The sequence below is a fragment of the Balearica regulorum genome, chromosome 13, assembly GCF_011004875.1.
Source record: "Balearica regulorum gibbericeps isolate bBalReg1 chromosome 13, bBalReg1.pri, whole genome shotgun sequence".
Classification (NCBI taxonomy): Eukaryota; Metazoa; Chordata; class Aves; order Gruiformes; family Gruidae; genus Balearica; species Balearica regulorum.
In genome coordinates this window covers 1180232-1204592 of record NC_046196.1, presented here as the reverse complement: position 1 = coordinate 1204592, position 24361 = coordinate 1180232, and the positions used below count along the sequence as shown (strand labels likewise).

Here is a 24361-nt window from a genome sequence, read left to right as displayed (position 1 = left end):
AGGGTATTTCTGGAAGGGTTTCTCTTGTCCTCTCCTGGGTATGTCCACCAGCCATAAATATCTTATAGAGCAGGGACTGGGACCTGGTGAGTACCTGACTACGAAGCTACAAGCGGCTTATCTGTTTTCCTTCCCTGGCTCTCATGGAGCCAGCTGAGCAGTGCCGCATCTCCCGCTCCCCTGCACTGCATTTGCAGGCAGCGCTGTCCTTTCTTTTGCTTTTATCAGAGCCCTGGAAGGAGCAGCAGAGTGCTTTGTTTTGGGTAGAAGGAAATGTTTTGTTCAACCCAGAAGGAAGTTGTGGGGCTTTTTTTCTCATTTCATTGGAAAAACCTGGAGCAATGCAATTTCAATTTTGTCAAAACCCATTTTGGGAGGGAGATTGGAGGAGCAGAAGGCTGATGTGAAATGCGGCCTTTCAGCTGTCGCTCCCGGTCTGCGCTCTGCTCCCCGGGGGGGGCTGCAGCTCGTCTCTGCTGTTTGGCGCAGTGTTGTACAGGGAGTGAATGCTGCGTGGTGTCCCCTGTGCCCACCCTGCCCTTCCCAGCATCCTCGCTGTGCCGGGGACGCTCCCTCGGGCTGTGGACAGAGGGTTTTGGCTCCTTGATTTGATTTGTTTAAAGCGGATTTTATTGGCCTGGCCCCAGCCTCCCCAGTGGCTTTGACTGTGCTGTCCTCGTCACTATTTACCACTCACCAACCTCTGTGTGTCCTGCAAGCCCTGTCCGCGATGATTGTACACTTGAGGATGGGGAGATGAGTGTTTCGGGTGGCTGGGGTTAGTGCTGGACACCCTGTCTTGAGCTCTGTGGAATGCCTCTAGAAACCATCCTCTTCCTCCTCAGTTTGGTACATTTTGGCGACATTATCATGTTTTTTGAGCAGACTGTTGCAAGAACATCCCCATTGCATTTGTCGCTCACAGCTGTAATTTCATCTGACAATAAAAGGAGATTATTTTATGGCGTGTTTTCCCCGCGGCCTCGTTGCTTAGCCCTAGCTGTGTTCCCCTTGGAACCTTGCCTATCAGGTGAACTTTGGATTAGCTTTTCCCCTGCTTTGTCCAGGACTGAGATCAAACCGACCACAGCGCAGTTACCTGGGCCGTTCTGCAGGCTCCCTTTCAAGATTGGCACGATGTGATTGAAGCTCCTAAAATTGCCCTTTCCAAGGCTTGCTGGAAATGAGTAGCAGTCAGAGACCTCCTCACCTGAGTCCTGCAGGACTCCGGTGGAAGTTGCTGTGAGCCCGCTGACCTGGAAATCTTCATCGCCCATAGATGCTGCCCTAGGGGCTCCTCTGGTTGCTGATGCTGTGTAGCAGGGTTCCTCCGGGGCCGGCGGATGCTGTCCTGCTACCCTCCAGCTGCAAAGCAAAGGTGTCCCGAGCAGTCTGCTTCTTCTCCAGAGTGTTTGTAGTTCTTCACTTGTCCTGTCTGGGGGGGATTTATTCTGTTGTGAGGTTTTCCCCTACAATACTTCTAAATACTTGGGCTTCTAGACACAGATGCTTCCCTTACAGTTTTCTGCATTTCTCAGCTCTAACTTGTGGAGCTCTGTCTGCATCCCTTACTACTTTGTTACTTGTTGCTGGTTTGTTTTTAATGCTTTGCCACTGAAGTCAGGATGTCTTGTAGCAAAGGTATCCTCTGCTGGACTGCCAAGTCTTGGGGTTTTTTGACTATCTAATAAATATTCACCAAACAAATTCCCTTTCATTTTTTTGGTCTGCATTATCCTCCTCATCAGTTTTCTTTATATTTTTTCCTTTGCTCTGTCTCTTCCCCTTCCCTTTTCCCCAAGTTCAGTGGAGTCCAGCAACGTTAGCTCTTACTGGTGCAGATGACTTTTTGAGCCTGGGCTTCCCCATGCCTGGGAGGGGGGATGACACTACACCAGCAGTTTCTGAGCCCCTGCTTGTTACCTGAATTCCCATCAGGCACGCAGCATGTTTGCAAGCAGCAGCAGAGATGCTGAGCACAAACGCAAAGTACCCTCTACTTTTGGCTTGTGCCAAAGGCAGTGGCAGTGGATCCCAGAGGGATCTGCCTGCTGGGTGGAGGAGGTGCTGCCTTCACTGCAGGCTGGGAGCACCGTGAGTCCTGTGCGTGGGTGGTAGCGGCTGCCACCCACCGCATGCTCCCCTTCCAGGGCTGTGTGGGTGCGGTACATCAGCTGGGTCCCCCATTACCCTTGGTACTGACGTCTCTGCCCTCTGCTTTCGCAGTGAACGGTGATGCAGCAGGTGCTGTGGACATCGAAGAGGAAAGGCCGGCAGTGGTAGCGACTGTACCGACCCCGGCGACGACAAGCGTGGCTGACAGCTCCGTCGCTCCTGCCCTTCCTGCCTTGACCAGCTCTGGAGAGGCAGAGGAGGCAGCCTCTGGCTCCAGCGCCCCACCGGCCCGGGCAGCAGTGCTAGCCCTGGATGCTTTGCCCCCCGGGTAAGTTCTGCCTTCTGCTTGAGACTTTCCTTCCCCCAACAGATCACTCGTGGCCCCCAGGGAGGGAGGCACGGCCCTGGAAGGATGACTGGGGGTACACGAGCAAACTGGGGCACTGCTGTGTGCGGGAAGAAGAGGCTGTTTGAGGGAGGGGGCTGTGCTGCACTGGGAGTCGGTGGAAATGTTGGTGCTCAGCAGGGCAGAGAGGGTCTGGGAGTGCCTGTCAGGGACCCCTGTGCCCCCCGGCACAGCCTGTCCTCCCTAGCCGCAGCTGTCTGGCCTGTGACGGTGCTGCAGACTTCTCTCCCCTCAGGGCCGGGGTCTGATCTGTGTCTGCTCTGGGTCTCTGGGGGAAGAAACAGTGAATTGCATCCCTGCAGCAAGCAGTCTCTCAGCATCTGTGCCCAGGGGAGCAGCAGAGTCCTCTGCTCTCCTGGGGCTGCTGAAGGGATCAGTCAGAGGAAAACGCACGAGAGAGCGTGGATTTCCAGGGAGCTCCCTCTCGGCAGGACGGCACGAACATGCCCTCCAGAGACACCGTGGAGGCACTGGCCAGTGTTGGGGGGAGGTGGGCAGGACCTTCACCTAGCTGTGCCCGTTCCTCTCCCTCGGTGCGGATGCTCTGCATCCTCCTCCTCGGGATGTGGGGAAGGGGCTGGGAGGAGAGCTGGGGCTGGCTGAGCTGTGCCGGTGGGTGTGCTGGCTGTTGGTGGGGTGGCGGGCAGGCTCTGGGCTCAGCCCCCCTCTGTGCTGCAGCTGGGTCATTCTCCCCTTGTACTTCAGACACCTTTAATTCTGGATTGCAAACGCAAAGCGGTGAGGAGGGGGGAGTTGAAAATGGCTTGTGTTTCGTATGAAGGGAGCTGTTTATTTTCCTTTGGCTGAGGCGATGCCTGGAAGGTCAGGGCCTCGCTGGTGTGTCAGTCACAGGTAATTAGGGTTAACGGCTCAGTGTGCCTTTATGCGGGGTGTGTGAGGGTTTCTGTTCTCTGGCCTGGGCGCTTCCTGTTTCCAGGCAGCTGGAAAAGTCCAGTGCTCTGAAAAAGGTCTTTATTCCAGCCAGAGCTTATGCCCCTTTCTGCTCCTACCAGGTAGACTGAAGGTCTCCTTTTCCCCACCTCTGCACGGCCCAAGGTGGAAACAGGCTGTTGTTCCTTTCCCAGGGCGGAGAGCAGCCCACGGCTACCTCGCAGTGAGGGTTTCAGGGGCTCGGGAGGTTCCAAGCCCTGCTTTCTAAGACACGCCAGACTCGCACTTACCTGGTCCAGCCGGGTGGAAGGGTGGCCCGTGTCCTGCCCGTGCCTGTCTCCCTGCAGCGCTCACACACCAGAACATCGTGCGCGTCAGCACGGGGAGGAGGAAAAGCTGTTGTGCTTTGGGAGACGGCTGGAGAAGAGCAGCGAAGGGGTAGTGAGCCATCCTCCAGGCTGAGCTTGCGCAATTTGGATCTCTGGAGACACCTTTGATTAGCACCTTGTGTAATCATCCCTCCCTGGCCTGACTGTAGGATCTGTGGGGGGGAAGAGGGCAGCAACCCTCTTTTGATGTGCTGAGTTACGTGCTCATGCTGGGCTGGCTTGGGGAGCAGCTGACCTGCTGGGTCAGGTGGAGACCAAGTACCAAGGTCTTCCCAGGTGAAGGAGAGCAGAGACCTGAGTCCGTTGAGGTCTCTGCCGTGCGAGCCCTGCCCTGAGACCTGCCAGACCAGGCTCTGGGCTAACAGGGATTTGCACAAACAGGGATTGCACAAAACGCTGCGGCCCTGGGGTGGTATAAATGAGCTTCTGGGGATCTCTTGAGACCTGATCTAGGGCAGATGATTTTTGGCTGACTCACCACACCAGGGTATTGCTTTGACTAGTGGTTTGGGGCCCAGCTTGGGAGACGGGGATACAGCTGGCTGGGCTGGTGGAGGCAGCAATGTCTCAGGCAGAAGGGATGCAGACAAAACCAGGCCGCTTCAGCTCTGGCAGCAGCGTGCTCCGCAGAAAGTGGTGCAGGATAGCCCCTCGCTGGCCCGGCTCCCGCAGGGATGGCTGTGCGGAGCGTGTGGGCCATTGCTCTTGCTTTGCCGCTCGCAGGAGCAACGTCCCATGCAGAGCTGCCAGTCGCTCCGGCGCTGAAGAGCCAGAAAGCCGTCGTGTCCCTCCTGCTTTCTGCATGAGCCCTGCCTCATTCTCCGAGTGTCTCTCTTCATCCGTGGGAGCGTGGAGAGCGCTCGCGCTTGGCTTCCCTTCAGCCTCTGGAGGGGTGGCAGCTTTTCCTCACTGCGTGCTGGTGGGTGCTCTGAGCTCCAGCCTCCCTGCTCGTGCTGGGCTGCATGCAGATGGAGTCGAGAGCGGCTGGGTTCATGTGGGGATTCAGAGCTATTTATTCTGCTCAGATAGCCGCCTCTGAACATCTGCACCAGATGCGGCAGGCACAAAGGCATCTCTCACACAACTGGGAGTCTGTTCTAGGGGCTGGAGGGTGCTGGAAGGTGTTCTGAATAATTCCAGCCCCGACAGTGCCCAGAACCTCCTTCACATCCTCCTGGCTTGGGCAGAGGGTGTTTCCTTGCGAGGCTGGGGAGTGTGTGTGGCACAGGAGCAGCCGGTCGCAGCGCTCGAGGCCTTTGGCGTGGGGTCCGGGTTCTCACGTTGGGGTTTCCGAGCGGACTGATAGTGACAGGGGGGAGGGCACAAGAGCTGCTGGCTCCTGCATCTGGTTCCTATCAGTGATGATCCTGCGCGGGGGACAGACGGTCGTTAGCGTGGTGTGTATACACAGCGCTGTCTCGCCCGTACAAAGAGGTACATTATGCTGCCTGGCAGCAGGCGTGGGGCTGTGGTTTCTTACATAAGGAGGGCGTTTTGTTTGGACTGCCCGGTTGCTTCAGCACTGCCACTTCGCACCATCCGCGGCTCCCTGTATCTGCTGCCCTCGCAAGCCTTGCGGGTGGTTGGAGGGGAGCTGGCGGGGGCCGACACGTCACACGCTTCGTGCTTGCAGCGGTGGTGCACGTGGGTGAGGGCTTCCACCATCTAGTGCTTGCTAAACCACTCCTTTGCCTTGCTGGTGGCGATGGGGCAGCAGGCACAGGGGAGGAACGCTGGTTGGACTTAGGGTCCCCGGAGGAAGAGCCCGCTGTCGTGCATCTCCCTGAGCCGTTCCCTGCGGGACAGCAGATGGGATGCGATGCAGGGAAGCTCGAAAAGCTGAAGCTGGCGGAGAGCTGGGCAAGGTGGTCTGGGCAGGGGTGGGCTGCCCCCAGGGCCCCTGTGTCTCAGGCCATTGCTGTGTGTCAGCAATAATAACAGCTCATCACGGCTTCCTGTTTAGCAGTGGCGATTTGCTGTTCGTTGGGCGAGGCAACCCTCAGCAAATTTACTTTTCAGATCACCAGGGAGCTGCTGCCCTGAGGAGCACGTGAGCTCGTCACCTGTTTGGCTAGGGCATGAGACGGGGACCGAGGACATCAGTCAGTAGCTGCCACCACCAGCAGCTCTTCCCAATCCTGCGTGGCCTTTGCAGATTTTCCCTTTAGAGAGTTCAGTCTTTTTTTTAGCTGTCCTGGTGCTGTTAGGCTCATGAAGCACCAAGTTCATCATCAGTGAACAGGAAACTTGAGGCGTTTCCCCTCTGACAACGCCCGGCGCGGCCCGGGGGTAACCCAGGAAAAGGGCTGACCGTGGGCTGCAGAGACAAAGACTTCCTGATGCCAGAACAGCAGCGGGTAGTGCCAGCTCTGCTCTCGCGTGTCACTCCTTTGCTGTCACGCTTGGCAGCTGCTCGCTGTGAAAGGTGTGCAGGCACAGGAGGTCATGCCTCGGGCTCTTCCCATCAGAGATGGCCACTGGCGTCCCTAGATCTGTTCTAGGGATGAGAAAGATCCAGTGCTGCTGCCTGGTAGCTTCTATCTGCAGATGTTACCTGGTCTCTGCAGGTGCTTTAAGTTGACAGTGGTTTTGAGAAGCCCACAGGAGCGAAGCCAACAGATCTGATTTGGGTTAGACAATCTCTTGGCGAAGTCCTGAGCCTGGCATTCGCGTTCCCCTCCCGCTTTTGGGGAACTGGCTCTTATCTCAGAGTACAAGATTGCCTTCTGCCCAGGGCAGAGGTTTTTCAGGCTGCCCGCCTGGCTGTTGGACTGGTCACGCTGCCGGGGCTTGGAGACGCGGCTGAAGCTCTCCCCGTTTCTGCCTTCCCACCTCTTTCGAGAGCGGTGTCAAGGCTGTGGTGCACGTGGACCTGTGGTCGCAGCAGGTGTGTGGTTGTGGCTGAGGTCACCGTTTGATGGCTTCATCATCCCCTGGGGAGGTTTGAGGGTGAGCAGGGACAGTGTGAGCCCGGTCATGGGGCATCAGTGCTTTGTGTCTCCTCCACGAGGGCTTCTTGCTTTCTGCAAGCTCAGATTTGTTCCCTTGCTGTCACAACAGAAGCTGGTATATTTATTTCCTAGGGCTTTTTGTGGTGATTGAGACTGAAAATTGAATCAGGAGGGAGACCTGTGGGAGCAGGAGTGTGGCAGGAGAACACTTTATCTGTCAGCAGCTGCCGACTCGCCTCTCTCTGTTGCAGAATAAAAGCTGACAGGAAAGCACGGTGCTCCGCGGAGCTTTTACCTTTGCCAGGGCATAAACTTCCATGAATAAATGAAAGCAAAGAATGGTTTTCAGAGTAGCTGTGTGAAGCCAGGCCTCCCTATCGCACCGGCTCCCCTTAGGGGCCACCTCCGAACCCCGTGCCTTGTGGCCACGCGACGTTTTCAGGCTGTATCTGTCAGCAGTGAGCAGGAGGGCTGCCAAGGAGAAAACTCAGCCCCAGCCCAAACTCAAAGGCTCCCCTTTAAAGATGTATTAAGAGAAACCAAACAAAAACTACATCAAAAACTCACAGGACATAAAACTGACCCTGTGTGAAATCTTATGCCGACCCTCCTACTTTCTGGAGGAAATTAGGAATTTATGCTCCAAATTATGCCTGTTTTCAGAAAGCAGACTGCTGCAGCACCTCTCTGATAGTCTCGCTCTAACATGCCAAACAACCGTCCTGTAAACCTGCTGTCGTTCTTTATTTTAAATAAAGGTTGGAACACCGTAGCTAAGCAATGCGAGGAGGTAGGCTTGCTAATCCACCAGATGCAGCTCGCTGGACATTCTTGGTAATAAGGTGATTATTAATTATTCACAGCTCGCTGATCTGAGGGGGAGGCTGGGCTGCACAGCTGCAGTCTGAGCCGTGGGCACACACACAAACAGTTTTCCAGGGAGACTGTTCGGGCATGATTTAAAGTAGACGAAGGTGTCTGAAGTCTCTTGGTCCTATGTGTAGCGAGGCTCCGGCTCTCGCTGCCCTGCAGATGCGGGGGCTGAGGCTGCTGGATCCACGGTGCTTGTTCCAGCTGAGCCCCTTCGCTTCACCTCTGTGTTTGAGGAGAGGACAGGCGCCGTCTCGTCTGCCTCGGGTTTCCTCCACGTCCTCTCCCGAGGGGTGCTGCCCTCCCCAGCTGGCCCTGGAGCGGTGGGGACAGGCGCCGGGGAGCCCTGCAGTGGGAGGCACGCCGCTCTGGCTGGCATTGCAGAGGGCAGTTTGTTTTGGTAGCTGCACCTCGGCCAGGGTTCGGTCTCTGTGCTAGCAAGTGTCAACTCTCTCATGATTTATTTTTTGTTTTTCTTGCAGGTGGGAGCAGCGAGAGCTGCCTAATGGTAGAGTCTACTATGTAGACCATAACAACAAGACCACCACGTGGGAGAGACCTCTTCCTCCGGGGTAAGGGGCTCTGGGGGCAGCTGGCATCTCGCATACTGAACTAACTTCTTGTATCGGATGCATGGGAGCCTGCACAAAAGGAGAGAAGTGGGTTGGTGGCAGGAAGGACTTTTCATTCCTAAAAAGAAATGGGGTGAGATGACCAAGCATTTGCTGGCCTGAAAGCATGCCCTATATCCTCAGAAAGGTCTTTTCATCATTTGTAAAATGGAAAAAGCTTTCCAATCTGTTGCATTTTGACCTCTGTTAGAGGATTATTTATTTTAAACCATGGAAATGAACACTTGACCAGCAGTGCAACCGCTTGTGGGCAGAGCAGAGGATTGGGCCTTGGGGATGGGGTGCCAGCAACGTCCCACCGAGGACCAGGGGAAGGGACGGGGTGGGCCTCATGTCACCTGGAAAAAGATATGCTTCTAGGTGGGACCTGAACAGAAACAACCACACTCCGTGTGCCCCAAACCTGGAGCTGGACCCTGGGACTATCTCAGAGGGTCTCGTTCTCAGCCACATTGGGGGCTGCTTGTGCTTGAGAAGACGGTGCTGCTCAGTTCTGTGAGACCCACAGGAAGCATTCTGCAAAACTCGCGCTCAGGAGGGCCGTGCTTTCATTTGCAGGAGTAAACAGTCTTCAGGTCATAAAGGCTGTGCACAGCCCTGGGAGCCACGTGCTTTCCAGAAGCTTGCTGAATTCTCACCTCTTTGTGCTCCTAAAAGCAGAGAACTCGATACAGCCAAACTGTTGTTGTTCTCTAGACTGAGTTTGTTCAGGGCTGGAATGACTCAAGCGTGCTTTTACCACCAATGTAACGTGTGAGAGTGAAATACAAGCCTGTCCTGTGTTCTTCCACGGGAGCCTCCAGGTTCCTGCGGGCACGCTCTACCCTCAGTTAAGCTGTGATCTCTGCAGCTGCTTTCTGATCCTACAACAGCTTGAAATCTGTCTGATGTTAAAAGAGGGAGGCTGTTACCTGCAAAGGAAGGTTCAGAGTACCCCAGGTGTGCTTCTGCCCTCTTGCCTTAGCTCTGTCAGAGGTCGCCTGTCTTAGAGGAATGCTTAAGGCATCCTGGTGCGAACTCTGCTAATATCTAGTCTTCGTGTGCCCTTGCAGGGAGCTGCTTCAGGCCTTACTAGGCTTTTGTATTTCCTTCTGGTGGATCTGTGTCCAAAGCAGCCCCTTCAGCTGTGACACTGGTGGTTATGCTGGAGCTGGGGATGGAGTCCTTGTGTGAAAGGGTATCTTAGTCTTGTGAGAGGAGCCGGAGAGCAAGGGTCCGAGGTCAGCCTGTAGTGTCAGAGTGAAATGAAAAATCATGGTCTCCCTAGCTGGACCCTTGGGCCCCACAGCTCTCAACTATTTCTCGCTTGGAGGACTCTGAGCTGCTTTTCTCACCTGCATTTCTAAGAGGCAGAACTTGACCACAAATCCTCTGCTGAGCCGCTGCATGGGGAGCACAAGGGGAGCTTGGCAGCTGGGGAAGGGGCTCACAACCCAGCACTCCTCTCAGTCGTGCTTTCAACACGTTCTGGGGCAGCGGCTGGACATTCTCAAGCTGCTGCTGCCTGTCCAGGGCCCCAGGGGCAGCCCTCAGGCAAGGGCAATGGGAAGTTCCTTGGTGTAGGACAGTCTGTGTGCCTTCTGCTGTGCCTCCCGACCTCTCCGGGGTTTCTGCTGCCTTCGCACCTGCATTAATATTGAGTTGCTGCATGGCAGCTGGAGGCATCTGCCAGCGGGACCTGCTGAGGATGGACAGTGACATCTTCCTCTGGTGTTTCCAGGTGGGAGAAGCGCGTGGATCCTCGAGGCAGGTATTACTACGTGGACCACAACACCCGTACCACCACGTGGCAGCGCCCCACGGCCGAGTACGTCAGGAACTATGAGCAGTGGCAGTCCCAGCGAAACCAGCTCCAAGGAGCCATGCAGCAGTTCAGCCAAAGATTCCTGTATCAGGTGAGAGCCGGGGGCTGCAGTGGTGGTGGTCTCACCCAGCTCTCCCACTGGTCTCACCTGGGCTGGCCTGGTGAGCGTGGGGGGGTGCTCACTGGGCTGTGTGGGGTCTGCCTGCTCAGCAGAGCAGCCTTCAGACAGGAGAGCCTACGAGCTCCTCTGCTGCGTCCAGAGAACCCTGTGGGAGTAACTTTCTTTTTATAAAACAGCTTGCATGGCCCCGAAGGGTGGTGGTAGGTGTCCTCAGCAGCCTGTCCCCGGTGTGCCTTCAGTGCCAGCGTGGCTAGGCACTTGCTTTCTCCCTTGGCTCCCTTCAGCCAAGCCTTACTGCTGACCTGCGAGGCTTGCAGGACCGCTGCGTGCTGTCGGAGCTGGGCATACGCTGAGGAAGCCACGGGAGCCTGGTCTGTAGCAGGAGGGGAGGCTCTTGGGGCTGAGCTTGTCCCTCCCTAAGTGTCCGTTGGACTGAGGACAGCGAGTCGGGTCCTGGGTGGCAGCAGGAGTCAGCAGCAGTAGCTGCAGGACCAGGGTACCAGTGCTGGCATGGTGAGAGCTGCAAGAGCCAGGGGACCAGAGAGCACAGGGAATGAGCGCTGCTGGGCTTGCTGAGCTCCCCCTGGCTTTCTCTGCTTCTTTCCCTCGTTCCTGGTTTGGGCTGAGTAGCTGTGTTTCCTTACTTGGGGAGAGGTCTCTCAACAGCCCCGCAGAGCAATAGCTCCTGGGCAGAGACCACTTTTGTCCTGGCCTTGCCTTTGCTGCTGGAGCCAGGACCCAGCCTCCAGCGGTGGTGAGCACCCTTTGATAACCAGGGCTGTGCTGGCGGCTGTTGGGCTGCAGGGTGAGCGGTGCTTGGGAAAGAGCCAGGCTGGAGTGTTTCCACCTCGCCGAGTGGCGATGTCCCAGTGCTCTCTGCCGTCAGCCGGCCCCGTGCCTCACAGAGGCCGTGCTGCGGTGTAAAACGCAGCTCTGAAGGCGGAGAGCTCCGGTGGGGCAGGTGCGAGTGAAGGTGGGCAGAGCAGGGTGACCAGCTTCCCATCGATGTTTAGCTCCTCTCGGAGAAAGCCAAGAGGCTGACGTGTCCCAGCAGCGCTGCTAGCGCTGGTGCAAGCTCTGTGCTCCAGCGAGGAGCTCAGATGCTCCCTGGGAAGGGGGTGCAGAGTCCGTCCTCTGGTGCCGATCTGCGTGAGATACAACCAGGGGGTGCAGGAAGCTGCTCTGCCCCTTTCCTCCCCCTGCCCGTCTCTCCCCGGACAGCTCGCCAGCCCTTCCGAGCCTTGTGGCAGGAGCTGGACCCTCACGGCTCTGGGGCCCTCCACCCGCTTGCGCTCCTCGGCACGCCGTTGGCAGGACCCGTGGAGGGGCGCGTGGGAGGGGGCTTCCACCGGAGGCCAAATGGGGCTCCGGGCCTGTCGCTTGCTCGCGTCTCCGCCAGCGCCAGCCTTGGAGTTGCTCCAGTGCTGCGCGACTCGCCCTGGCCAGGCTCCGCGGAGTGCAGAGGGAGGGACTCGTGCTCCAAATTTAGCCTGATGAAACGATTGTACTTTTTGTTTCAAGCTCTCCGCTGCCAGCGGCAATGGCTCCTGCTCTGCCTCCTTCCCCGCAGGGGCTTTCTGCTTTGCTTTGCCCTCCTGTCTCCAGCATCCGCCATGCTGGGAGAGGAGGGCAGGGGGGTGATGAGCAGCGCTGCAGCCCTGGGCACGCAGAGCCCTCTCCACGCAGCCCCTGGGGGAAGCTGTGGCTCAGGGGGCCGAGGTACAGCCAGGGATGGCTCTGCCTGCAGGTCCCCCCGGTGCCGCAGGGCTCCCCGGGCTGTGCCCCCACGCAGCATCCCTTGCACCAAGGGGTCTTGCAGGCACAAGGGGCCGGGTTGTTCCCAGGGGCTGTGGAGAGCTGCGGGAGGGCTGGCTCCACAGAGCTCTGCCCCAGGGTCTTGTTTCTCTGCCTTGTTAGTTCTAATTAGTTACTCTGAGGTCACAGTGAGGTGATACCTCTGGATGCGACTCGGCTGTGCCTCTGGCCACCCTGCCTGGGCAGGGAGGGAGCGGAGACTGCCCCGAGCCGGAGGCACGGCCGTGCCAGGCTGGCCACTGCGAGGGCAGTGCCTCCTGCACCCCAGTCCTGGCACGTGGGGTCGGGAGGAAAAGCCGAAGCTCAGAGAGGCACAGACTGTGCCAGCCCCATCCCCGACGTGCCCCAGGACACCCCCGGGGTGCTGGGCTGCCATGGGGTGCCCCAAGTGCTGGTGCCTGTCTGAGGGTGGGGGCCCTGGCATCCCACGTAGCGGCCGTGCCTGGGCCCGGGGCTGCCTCCCATCCCTGGGTGGGAGGGACGGGCCTGGCTGCGGGTGGCATTTCCTGAGCCCCCCCCCCCCCGACTCTGATCCCTGGCCTGGTGTGGAGGGCTGAGACGCCGGCCGGGCTGGGACCGCAGGCCCTTCTCCAGCAGCTGGGTGTCAGGAGGTGCAGTGGTGCAATGAAAATGCCTTTTTGGTAACAGTACGTTTCTTATTTAATCATTAAAAGCACTCTGCAGGCTGCCTCCTCCCCTGAACCCCCAACTGTCGGGGCTGCGCCTCCATCCCCAGGGACCTCCAGTGGAGCTGGAGCTGGGAGGGAGGGGGGGCTCACACGGGGTCTTGCTTCAGCCTGCCCCCCACCATCCTGGGGGATCCCCCCGGTTCAGGCTGGGTGACGGCCGCCGGCTCTGCCCGCCCCGGGGAAGAAGAAAGGTGCTTTGTGCATCGCCCCCCAACCTGCTGGGGGGGCGGCGGGGTGCGGAGCCGCCCGTCTGCGCGGATGAATGTGGCCTCAGTGCGAGCGCATCCCGCGCCCCGCACCCTGCCCGGGGAGGAGGGGGCCCCGGCCCGCCAGGAAGCGCTGGGCGTGGACAGGGCTTGTGGGAATGATTTCATTGGAAAGGCCTGCGATATTTTTTCCCCTCTTGTGTGTGGTTCTTGGAGGAGGCTGGAGGTGTATCTGGTGGGGACAGGCGGTGGGAGCCGAGCAGCCGCACACATCTGGACGCAGCCGTGCTGTCCCGCTCCCCTCCGTGCGGCACGGCCCCTGCCCTGCCACCCCCTTGGCTGCCCCAGCCTCTGTTTAGTTTGTGCTTTTTTTTTTTTTTTTCTTTTTTTTTTTAACCCCCTTGAGTGTGCAAGGTGGGTGTTTTTTTTTTTTTTTTAAAGTTCTCTGGGAGCTGCGGGCCAAGAGGAGGCGAGTGTGAGCGGGGGGCTGCACAGCTCACCTCCGTGTTCTGCTCTTCCCAGGTGTCCCTGCCCTGGTTTTTATTTTGTGTTTTTGCCCTCTCTGTTGTCTCTAGTCGTCCGGCGCCCCGTCCGACAATGATCCTCTCGGTCCCCTTCCTCCCGGCTGGGGTAAGTACTGAGCTGCCTCACCTGCACGCCGCCGCGCTCACCAGACAGCCTGCCGGGGACGTTCCTCCGTCACCTGGAGCAGGACCCTGCTCACCCCGCAGGGAGGACGGTGCTGTCAGCAGCATCAATGGGAATGATGGTTGGGGAGCCAGCGTTCCCCGTGCTCTGCTGCATGTGGGGCTGTCTGCCTGTGACTAGCACGATCTCTGATTTGAAATCCAGCTTTTTTTCCTTTTTTCCCCTTTTTCTGGAGGAGTTCCCAGTCTCTCTCAGCTACTGAATGCAGAAGTGCTTGTGGTTGTTCTTTGGATGGGGGGAGAGGTTGGGGATCCAACTCCTCTACCGAGCAGGGATCCGTCCTGCTGCCATGTGTGCCTCCCGGGATGCTCTGCCCCGGTCCGCAGCGGGGCTGGGAGCTGGCAGGAGTGGGGCTGGCTGTGCTGTCCCCACGGCCCAAGTGTCGCGTGCCGGGATGTTTGGAAAGGTCCCTGTGCCATCCCCAGGGCCCCCCCTCTGTGCCAAGAGCACCCCTGGCGAGGGCAGGCTGGGATGCTCGTGGGTGTGGATGGGCAGTGCTGTGCCGGGCGGGAGAGGGGTTAAAACTGCGGGGAGCTTGGAGCAGGACAGAGGGGGCCCAGGCTGTAAGGGGGTCTCCAAGGGCAGGGTCTTAATGGGGACGGTGCTGGAGTCTTTGCTGCTCCCGCGTCAGCGAGGTGAGCCCCGGCCTGGGAGGAGAGGGGCTCTGTCCCCAGGGCCAGCCGGGCAGGCTGGGGGGAGGCACAGCTGTGTGTGGTGGGATAGGGGTCCCCGGGATGGACAGTGTCCCCGGGATCAATGCAGCCCTGGTCATGGTGTGTGGGGTGTGCCGGAGCCACGGTGTGGGGGCTGCTTCCCGCAGTCCGGGGGTGAGATGGAGCGAGGGGGGCCGCGGCGGCCGGGAGGTGACAGGGGAGCGTGCGTGCAGGGCGTCCCTGCCGGCATGGAGCAGGGCCGTGCGTGCGGGGAGTGACGCAGGCACGTGGAGGGAGGAGGTGTGTTGCGTGTGAGGCACACGTGTTGGTGGGGAGGCAGCGAGCGTGTGTGGGTGTGTGCAGGGGGTGGCTGGCAAGAGGCAAGGCTGGCATCGGCAGGTGGGACGAGGGGGTGCGTGGGGTGGGTGCAGGCGCCCGGGGCTGGCGAGGGGGGGAGCGGGTGCAGGATCACCACTGAGCCAGGACACGTGGTGCCCAGCCACGGCTGGGAGGCTCTTGCTGTTGTGAGCGTGCAAATAGCATCGGGAAGGGGGTGCCTGGGGAAGTGTGTGGCACATATGGGGAGCGTGTGCTGGGAGGCTCCTGTGCAACAAGTGTGTGAGGCTGCGGGTGCAGAGGGGGTCGAGCGGTGGTGCTGGTGTGAGTGGCGTGCTTGTCTTGTGCCTGTGCGCTACAGGAGGAGGTGTGGGTGTGCGTGGGTGTGCGGTGTGTGCCGGGAGCACGAGCTGTGCAGCGGCAGCAAGGCCACGCAGGGAGCTGGGATGTGTTTGAGAAAGCTCCCGCAGACGCGCCTGGAGGGACGCTGTGCTTGCGGAGTGCCGCGTGTCCGAGGAGGGTGCGTGTGCCGCCTGCCCAGCAAGGTGCATGGCCGAGCACGGCTCTTGTGCCAGCCTGGCAGTGTGTCGGCAGGGCCGAACTCAGCCGTGGCACCTCCCCGCATGCTGACCTTGGGGGCACCGGAGAAAGCCGGCCTGTGCGCGTAGAAGAAACGTAGAGGTTTATGCCCTACCTCTTCCAGATGAGCCGGAGCAGTGCTGGTGGGGGAGTGGGACGGGGGAACCGACAAACTTCTCAGCAGTTGGAAGGGGAGGGCTGTTCCCGGGACTGCGGGCCAGCGCTGGCCAGGGCGCTCCAGCTAACGCTTCCTCTCCTTTTTCTCTTAGAGAAGAGACAGGACAATGGACGAGTGTATTACGTGAACCACAACACACGGACCACCCAGTGGGAAGACCCTCGCACGCAGGGGTAGGCAGCCTGTGGGGAGAGCAGGGAGGACGCTCGTGGTTTCGGAAGGTCCATGCGATGGGCTGCTGAGAGCTGGCATCCATGCTAGGCGGACTGAGCGGGCTGCAGCACCGGGGAGCCAAAAGCCCTGAGAGCTGCAGGCAGCGAGCAGGCAGTGCCAGAGCCCAGGAGGGTCGGACGCGAACCCTTGGCATCGTGGGGCAGCTCTCCGGCTTGTGGGAACTGAGGGTAGAGATGAGGAAGTGACGGGGAAGACTGCAGGGCCCTCTGGGCAGAAAGAGGTGCTTGCTTCCTGCCCTGTCGCCTTCCTGCAGGGCTCCAGTTGGGCTCCCAAGACCTCTGGGTTGTGGTTCTCCAGAGATCTGCCCCAGCTGAGGACCTGGCCCAGGTCTCCACTGAGGCCACCTCTCCCGCAGACAGAGTGAAGCTGTAACTGTGGCCAGTCCTGGCCAAGCCCAGCAGGGCTCCTGTCTCGGGGTCCAGGCAGGCGCTCGCTAATCCCGTACCAGGAATCCTTCCTTTTGCCTGGCATGGAGCTCCAAGCTGAAGGTGGTCCCCAAGGGCAGCCATTCGGAGGGCCGCAGCTGAGGGCGAGATGCCTGAGGCTTCTGCCCAGTGACCCCTTCCTTGTTGGCAGGATGATCCAGGAGCCGCCACTGCCGCCCGGCTGGGAGATGAAGTACACGAACGAGGGCGTGCGCTACTTCGTGGACCACAACACTCGCACCACCACCTTCAAGGACCCGCGCCCTGGATTCGAGTCTGGGTAAGTGTTTTTGGGCCAAGCCCCTCGCTGTGCAGCCAGGCTGCACACTGGGACTGGGACTCGAGCTGCCTGCTCGCAGCTCTGCCTTCCTGTGGTCGTGACACAGAGTGGGGAAGTGGTTCAGCTTTGTTGCAAAGACACTGAATAGTGGGTTTAGGGCCTCACGTTTGGCTCTGACGGAGGTGACCTGTGCCCGAGAGATCTTCCTCCCGCCTGGCAGGCGATGAGGCTGCTGGGGCTGGGCAGCTCACGCCAGGGCAGGCAGGGATGCTGAACCAAGCGAGGCCTGCACTGTTTTGCAGGAGCAAGCAGGGTGGCTCCCCGGGGGCATACGACCGGAGCTTTCGCTGGAAATACCACCAGTTCCGCTTCCTCTGCCATGTGAGTAGAGCGGCCGGGGGGCCCCTGGGTGGGTGCGTGGACAGCCTGACCCCACGGGCAGGCACGGGCGAGGAGAGCTGCTGTCCCAGCCTGCACAAAGCCTCGTGTCTCTGCCTTGCCCGTAGTCGAACGCGTTGCCCAGCCACGTGAAGATCAGCGTTTCCCGACAGACGCTCTTTGAGGACTCCTTCCAGCAGGTGAGGAGGTGCCGAGGCTGCGGAGCCCGGGGCAGTGCGGAGCTGGCCCTCGCCCCAGCCCGTGGTGACGCTTCCCCTTGCTTCTCCCCAGATCATGAACATGAAGCCGTACGACCTGCGGCGCCGCCTGTACATCATCATGCGAGGAGAGGAGGGCCTGGACTATGGCGGCATTGCTAGGTGAGTGCTGGCGTGCTGGGCCACGTGCCCGCTGCTGGACGGGGCTGTGCCCTGCCTGCAGTGTGAATCCCTCACGGGCAGTGCAGGCAGGGGTCTGTCCGGCAGCTACACTCAGGGTCCCCGGCCTTTCTCCAGGGCTGTTCAAATGGAAAACAGTGTGAGTTTTAGGAAGGGTGGAACACTCCGAAAGCATCGCACCAGCCTGTCCCTGGCTCATAGAGGGCTGGGGCATCCAGCTGGGGCTCTCCTGACACCCCCAGGGCACGGGGGCGATGGGTCGAGCGGCCTCTTCTCCCCGCAGCCCACCTTCGCAGCCAACAGGCCCTGGTGTTTGCCAGGACAGTCGGTGCGTGCTGGGGCAGACGTGGTGCGATGCAGTTGCTGCAGCCTCTGCTGCCTGCCCCGAGGATGGTGTAACCACAGAGCACGGGCTGCGTCTCAGCTGGAGGGGGGTCTCGTGTCCCTGTGAGCCCCCGCTGGCTCCTCGGGACGTCTGCCTTGGTGCTGGGCTAACGCTTGCCCTGCCTGCCGCCGCCCTGGCGTTCGTGCTGCCGTGCTTTCGCCCGCTCCTCCTTTGTGGTGCCGCTGCCCCCGGCTCTGGTGCAGGGGCTCCTGCTCTCCGCCTCTCTCCGTGTCCTGCCAGTGGTTTTACCCTATGGTAGGTTACGTCATGCTGTTCTACCACAGGGTAGAACCACGGACGGGATGCCGGGGCTGCCTCTGCGTCCGACGACTCCCGTCTCCCTGCACGGCCGGGGGAGCAAAGCCAGGACGGTACCCGTCCCACGCTGCTTTCAGCTCAGGGTGGGGCTCCGGGGGGGAGCCTGTGCGGGAGACTCGGGGGAGGTGTGCACAGCGGCGTGTGTGCATACGTGTGCAACAGCCTGGGTGGGACTGAGCCGCGTGGTGCCTGCCGGGATCCCCGATGCTCCAAGCAGGACCTCCAGCAAACTGGGACGTTTGTGGCTGGTGTCTCCAGAAGCACTTCACAAACCACGCTCAGTGCCCCTGGGGTGGAGGAAACCTTGGCCAAGGCACACCAGGGCCCAACGCTTGCACCAGCACCCCGAGGAGACGGGCGCCTGGTTTGCACGGGGTGTGCCGTCCCTCCCGCTGGGGCTCAGCCTCCCCACGCAGCCCCCGGGCGCCCCGGCTCCTCGAGCCGTTCCTCACCGCGCTCCCCCTTCCTCTCGCCCCAGGGAGTGGTTCTTCCTCCTGTCCCATGAGGTGCTCAACCCCATGTACTGCCTCTTCGAGTACGCTGGCAAGAACAACTACTGCCTGCAGATCAACCCGGCCTCCTCCATCAACCCCGACCACCTCACCTACTTCCGCTTCATCGGCCGCTTCATTGCCATGGTAGGAGCCTGGGTGATGCGGGGAGAGGGGTCGGGGAGGCGATGGGAGACAAGACGCTTTGTTTGTGTCCCCCCCACGGAGCAGGGGCCTTGCAGGGGGCAGGGGTGGCCGGCGGGGCGAGAGGCAGCTCCGTATGCTGTGGCGGTGCTCGGCTCGGCACTGTTGCTGTCCTTAAGCCCCTTCTCGCTCAGGTGTGGGTCTGTGGGAGACGGGCCATCGAGGGGGTGCTGTGGGGGGATGCATTTTCAATCTGGGGAACGGCCGTGGGGCCGGAGGGGACCTGGTTTCCCAGGAGCTGTGTGGCGGGGATGGCTCCAGGTCTTTGGCTGCCACCCCAGGTGCTGTCGGGTCTGCAGCTCCAGGGACTATTTTTAGCCCCAGCAGTGTGAGATTTTCCAGCTGCCCAAGCCCCAGAGCGGCTCCTCCCGTTCGTCTCGCATTCCCCAAGGCCAACGTGCTGCGGGTTACTCGGCCCTGGGCTGGCAGGGGGGGCTGCCAGGGGCTCCCCGAGCTTGGGGAGGGTCCCTGGCCCGTGGCCCCGCGAGGTGTGTGCGGGAGGTGGCTGCATGCTGCTCGGGTCCCCGCTCTGTCCTGCCCTGCCCTCCGCGTTGCAGGATACCAATAAAACCCCAGACTATTACTCACCGCTGGGCCGTTCTAGACAAGCGTCTGCATTATTTTTGGCTGCCTTTGCCTTGGGGCTCCTGGAAGCCAGGGATTCAGGGAAGCCGCAGCACAGTTCTGTTTAAACAAGTGCTCTTAATAGAGCTTCGAGGGGAGAAGGAGACACGGTGGAATTCATGGTGGGGAGGGGAGAGGGGCTGCGAGCACACCCGCACCGGGCGAGCCACCCCTAGGCAGCGCTGTCGGGGGGAGCCCGCTCCTTCCCACCGTGGTTGCCAGCCGGCAGCGAGTGCCGTGGCTCTGGGACCCTGGGAGCCGTTCCCTTTTGCCTCACAACTGCCCCAGTGATGGAGCGTAGTTTCACCCCACGGGTCTGTCCTGGGGTCCCCCATGACCCAGCATCACTTCTCCGCACAGGCTCTGTATCACGGGAAGTTCATCGATACCGGCTTCACGCTGCCCTTCTACAAGCGGATGCTGAACAAGCGGCCCACGCTGAAGGACCTGGAATCCATCGACCCTGAGTTTTACAACTCCATCGTCTGGACCAAGTGAGTGCCCTGTGCTCCCTCCCGGGCCAGGGCCCATCCCGCTGCGGGGGAGGCAGCGCTTCTCCCCACGGCCCCTCGTTCCTGGCAGTGCCTCCCTCAGAAATCACATCCTGGTGTCCTCCCGCAGGGAGAATAGCCTGGAGGAGTGTGGCCTGGAGCTGTACTTCATCCAGGACATGGAGATCCTGGGCAAGGTGACCACCCACGAGCTGAAGGAGGGTGGCGAGAGCATCCGGGTGACGGAGGAGAACAAGGAGGAGTACATCATGTGAGTGGCCATCCCGACGCCCCTGACGGGTGTCTGGCCCCGCCGGCTGCAGGGCAGTTCTGGGCTGGGAACATGGGGCTTGGGACGTGGCCGCCTCCCTGGGCTACGTGGCCTGTGACAAGTATGGGCTGGCGCGGTCGGCCGAGCTCCGCTGCGGTCTGGCTTGCTGCTGGCTGGGCAGTTGCCAGTACTTTCAGGAAAGAGGAGAGGGGAGAGAGGGTGAGACTTCTCTCCCTGTCCCACGGCTGCTCACCCTGCCTGTCCACTGCTGGGCTGGCTGGGGGCTGCCAGGGCCGACTCCTCCTGCTGACGGCAGGCTCTGCCCAGGGGACGTGCTTTGCAGCCCTCACCACCCCCCCCCAGCTCTGGTCTGTGCTCAGGGCTGGCGGCTGTGCTCGGGTTCAGAGGCAGAGAGGGGAACCCGCTAGCGGGAATTGAGGGGAGCCCTGGCGATTTGCAGGAGCTCCTGCCCCGTGCACCCCTGCCGTTCCCAGGGCCCCCCCACCAGCAGGAGGGATGGGGGGGGTTCCCCACGCCGGGCCAGCGGCACTGGCTGCCTGCCGACCGCTGTCTGCCTTCCCAGGCTGCTGACAGACTGGAGGTTCACGCGGGGTGTGGAGGAGCAGACCAAGGCTTTCCTGGATGGCTTCAACGAGGTGGTGCCGCTGGAGTGGCTGCGGTACTTCGATGAGAAGGAGCTGGAGGTGAGCTGGTGCCTGAGCCGGGACGGAGACACGGAGGTGCCGGTGCTTCCCACCCCACCACAGGCTGCCCTGGGAATGGGGCGCGGTGACGTCGGCTTTGCTGACGGGGGTACTCCCGCCCCAGGTGGTTGGGTCTGTGGGGCGGCTCGTAGGTCTGTTAGCAAAGAAAACATCTTGTCGGAGGCAAGGAATTCCTCCCGGACACCTCCGTTGCCCAGTGCTGGAGCCTTGTGCAGCCAGGCATTGGAGGAGTCCATGCTCCAACGCACCGGCACAGGGCCCTGCTTCCCTTCCCCTGCTGACTGTCCCCTGTCCCCAGCTGATGCTGTGCGGCATGCAGGAGATCGACATGAATGACTGGCAGAAGAATACCATCTACCGGCACTACACCAAGAACAGCAAACAGATCCAGTGGTTCTGGCAGGTCAGTCCCAGCGCTGGCAGCGCCTCCGTCCCACTCCCCATGCTGGGATTGTCCCCTGCCGGTGGCCCGGGGCAAGCAGGGCTGGCCCGCGGCAGGCAGCCTCGCAGGCTGTCGGGAAGAACAGAATACTCCCGTGAGCACGCGTTCAGCGAGAAGCGTTTGGCTGCGGCTGGCAGAGGCGCCGGTGCTGCCGCCGAGGACAGCAGGCAGCACTTTGTGGTCGGCGTGTTTCTAGCAATAGCTGCTGCTCTTGGGCAGGGTGACGGGAGGGGTGACATGAAATAGAGCTGCGCCAGTTCTCCGTGCTGGCTGGGAGAGAAGGGGGGCAAAAATGGCTCTGAGGGGGAGGGCAGGGCCGGCCAGAGCTGCTCCTCACAGGCACCTTGCGATGCACTCGTCCCCGAGGATGTGGGACTGGAGGCGAGGGCCGGACCACGTGCCCGGCGTGCTGCGCTGCCCCGGGCTGTGTCTGAGCCCGGCCGGAGGGCATGGGGTGTTTGTGGCAGGAGCTTGGGGTGATGGGGTTCCCACTCTCCTGCTGTGTTCTCATCATAGGTGGTTAAAGAGATGGACAACGAGAAGAGGATCCGGCTGTTGCAGTTCGTGACGGGGACCTGCCGCCTGCCCGTTGGGGGGTTCGCGGAGCTCATCGGTGCGTGTTCCTGGGCGCTCGGCTCAGGTGGGGGGCGCTGGGGAGGTGAGCCGGGGCAGGGGCCTGGCTGTCCACGTCCCCATCGCAGAGTGCAAGGCGGCCTGCGGCACGTGAGCGGTGAAGCAGCTGTGACGTCTGAGCACGGTGACATGCCGTACTCAGACAAATCCCTTAGCTGTGAACTCTGCTGCCGTGGTTAACTTTGTCAGTCCAGTTTGTAATCTCATTTTGAATGAGAGTTGATCTTTGATTTAATTCTGATTTTTGTGCAACGAAACCCCTTTTTCAGAAAACCACAGTGTGGCATTATTCTGCTCTCATCCTTTAATTTGCTACTTTTTGGGGCCTGTACCAGGCTTTCCCTTACTTTCCTGGAATCGGTGTCAAGCTAACCAGCTAGCTTAGCCCACTCGTTTATTCTTGCTGGCATATTAGCTGTTTTCCAGCCCCCTGGAACCCCTCCAGCATTCACAATCTGTTAAAAAGCGACCTCAGTGACTCAGACTTCCTGAGCCAGGTCCTTTAAAACTCTCACATGGACCCGCTCAGTCCTGCGGGTCTATGGATAAATACGCTTTAGCACTTGCTGTTTAACCATCCTGCCTAGAAGCCGTGCTGCTATCGCTCTGCTGTGAAAATACTCTTCAGCTTTCTCCTTTCTTGTTTTTGTGCATCCTCTCTGCAAAGGGGTCAGAAAGGGCAGTGAGTGGTGCTACAGATTTACGCCCCGATGTGTCTCAGATCATAAGGGCGTGTGATGGTGCGGCATGTTGGAGGGTTTTCTTTTTCAGCTCCTGGTCGTGTAATGAGATTTGCTGTGCTCATAATTAACAGGCAGCAATGGGCCCCAGAAATTCTGCATCGATAAAGTTGGCAAAGAGACGTGGCTGCCTCGGAGCCATACATGGTAAGTCATTTTTCCTTGGCCCTGTTAGGAGCACACGGGGACAACCGCCGGCAGTCTCTGCGGGGCTGCGTGGGGCCCCGGGCGCCCTCCATCCCCTCCGCCCACGTTCCTGTGGGATGTAGCTGCCGCTCCTGGCCGTGCGTCTTACCGCAGCTGAGGCGGGAGGGGACCCTGCCGTGGGGGGGAGAATGGGGATCGCAGCACCGGTCCCAGCCTCTGCTGTCTCTCCAGCTTTAACCGTCTGGATCTCCCTCCCTACAAGAGCTACGAACAGCTGAAGGAGAAGCTGCTTTATGCGATTGAGGAGACAGAAGGCTTTGGACAGGAGTGACGGAGCGTTGGTGCTTTCCCGGGGCGGGGAGGGCCCTGGAGCGCTGCCGGCCATGAAGTCCTGCCCGCCGGTGCCCAGCGCCCAGCCCTCTCCCTGGGACGGTGCGCAGGCAGCTGTGGATGCTGTTGCTCTTGTTCCTGTGCGAGATCTGCGCTAACGCAGCCCGGGGGGAAATGGGTCCACGTTTCCCTCCCCAAACACATTTGAGGTGTGGTGGGTAGGCAGACACAGAAGCTCATGAGGGGTGTGGGCTGGGGCAGAGGGGACGGGGCGAAGCCCTGCACCTTGGCAGGCAGCGTGCAGAGCACCGAGGCTCCCCGGTCCCCCCTCACGGACACAGGTAAATGAGATCTGGTTTTGGCACAGGCTACTTTTTCTCCCTAGTGTTTTCTGCCTTCTCACGGCATTTTAATACATGCAGGTCAGGAGGGGAAATGACTCTTGAGCCACCTCTCAGGTCGCATCTGGGCCCTGTCCTGCACCCAGCAAAGGTAGCGGGGAAGCCCCAGTTGACGGCCCCTTCCCGTGCCCAGGGCCTGGCCCACCACCTCCGGTGCGCGTTTTGATTTGCAAGCCTGTGGCCCCGCTGCAGGTGTATTTAATATTTAAGCGAGTTGTTGCTCGGAGCTGGTGCTCTGGAGCAGCCTCGGGGGCTCCGGCCGCAGTCGGGCACCTCTGGCCTCGGTTGGTGGGTTCGGCCCAAACTCCCTGCGTTTCCTCTGCCGCCGGCCGGGCTGGCGGCTGGAGCTCCCAGAGCTGCAGGTGGGGGCAGGATCAGGCCTCTGCCCCTTGCCTGGATTCCACCTCCGCTGCCGCCCCCCCTCCCCGCTGTTCAGAGGGGAGACGGACCCGCGGGAGCGTTGGTGTACATAGCTGTACATAACGGAAGTCTATGGATACAAGACGCTGCGATAGCTTTTGACCGGTAACCGGATAGTTTTGTACTGCACCATCCTGCCTCAGCGACGCTGACTTCTTGTGCAATAAATGATAAGCAGCTGCCGAGGTGTGTGTCCCTGGTCAGTGTGGCACAGGGGGGACAGGCCGGTGCAGCCCTGGGGGGGTCGGTGTGGGGACGTGGCTGAAGGGCCCTGACAGGCACCCGGAGCTCCTCAGCCGGGTCATAAATCCCACGTCTGTTTTCCGTGCGCACACGGTGCGGAGGGTCGGGCTGGGTGCAGTGCTCCTGCCCGCCTTCGCCCAACCTATAATCACACTTGGCTAAAACCGTCTCCAGGCTGCTTTGCTGGAGCAGCCGCCCTGTGCCGCCGAGTGAAACCCAGAGCGCATTGGTGGAAGAAAATCAGGTGAATGCGGCCAGCGGCCATAGGCTGCCTGTGGGCAGTGAGAACTCCAAGACAAGCAGAACTAAACAAACCGCTATTCATGCCGCTGGGGGACAGTCGGCACCCAGTAATTTTGCCATCACTTTGCTTTTCAGCAGCTGCCTTGGCTGGTTGGTTGTGTGGTTTTGGTTTTTTTGTTGGTTTTTTGTTTTTTG

The 24361-nt window shown here is 60.3% G+C and overlaps 1 protein-coding gene across 4 annotated transcripts in view; it reads left to right on the top strand.

The window, feature by feature from the left end:
- Nucleotides 1–23865, top strand: part of WWP2 (WW domain containing E3 ubiquitin protein ligase 2) — a 42372-nt gene extending 18507 nt beyond the window's left edge. For all 4 annotated transcript variants that reach the window (XM_075765703.1, XM_075765701.1, XM_075765702.1 and 1 more), the window contains 17 exons: nt 2227–2443; nt 8105–8194; nt 9975–10149; nt 13465–13519; nt 15435–15516; nt 16154–16282; nt 16585–16663; nt 16789–16860; nt 16952–17040; nt 18240–18399; nt 19441–19574; nt 19702–19842; nt 20426–20546; nt 20866–20970; nt 21526–21622; nt 22457–22529; nt 22761–23865. In XM_075765703.1, the coding sequence (XP_075621818.1) occupies nt 2227–2443; nt 8105–8194; nt 9975–10149; nt 13465–13519; nt 15435–15516; nt 16154–16282; nt 16585–16663; nt 16789–16860; nt 16952–17040; nt 18240–18399; nt 19441–19574; nt 19702–19842; nt 20426–20546; nt 20866–20970; nt 21526–21622; nt 22457–22529; nt 22761–22860 (1919 nt within the window). In that variant the 3' untranslated portion in view covers nt 22861–23865. The remainder of the gene's footprint in view (nt 1–2226; nt 2444–8104; nt 8195–9974; nt 10150–13464; nt 13520–15434; nt 15517–16153; nt 16283–16584; nt 16664–16788; nt 16861–16951; nt 17041–18239; nt 18400–19440; nt 19575–19701; nt 19843–20425; nt 20547–20865; nt 20971–21525; nt 21623–22456; nt 22530–22760) is intronic.
- Nucleotides 23866–24361: the final 496 nt, after the last annotated feature.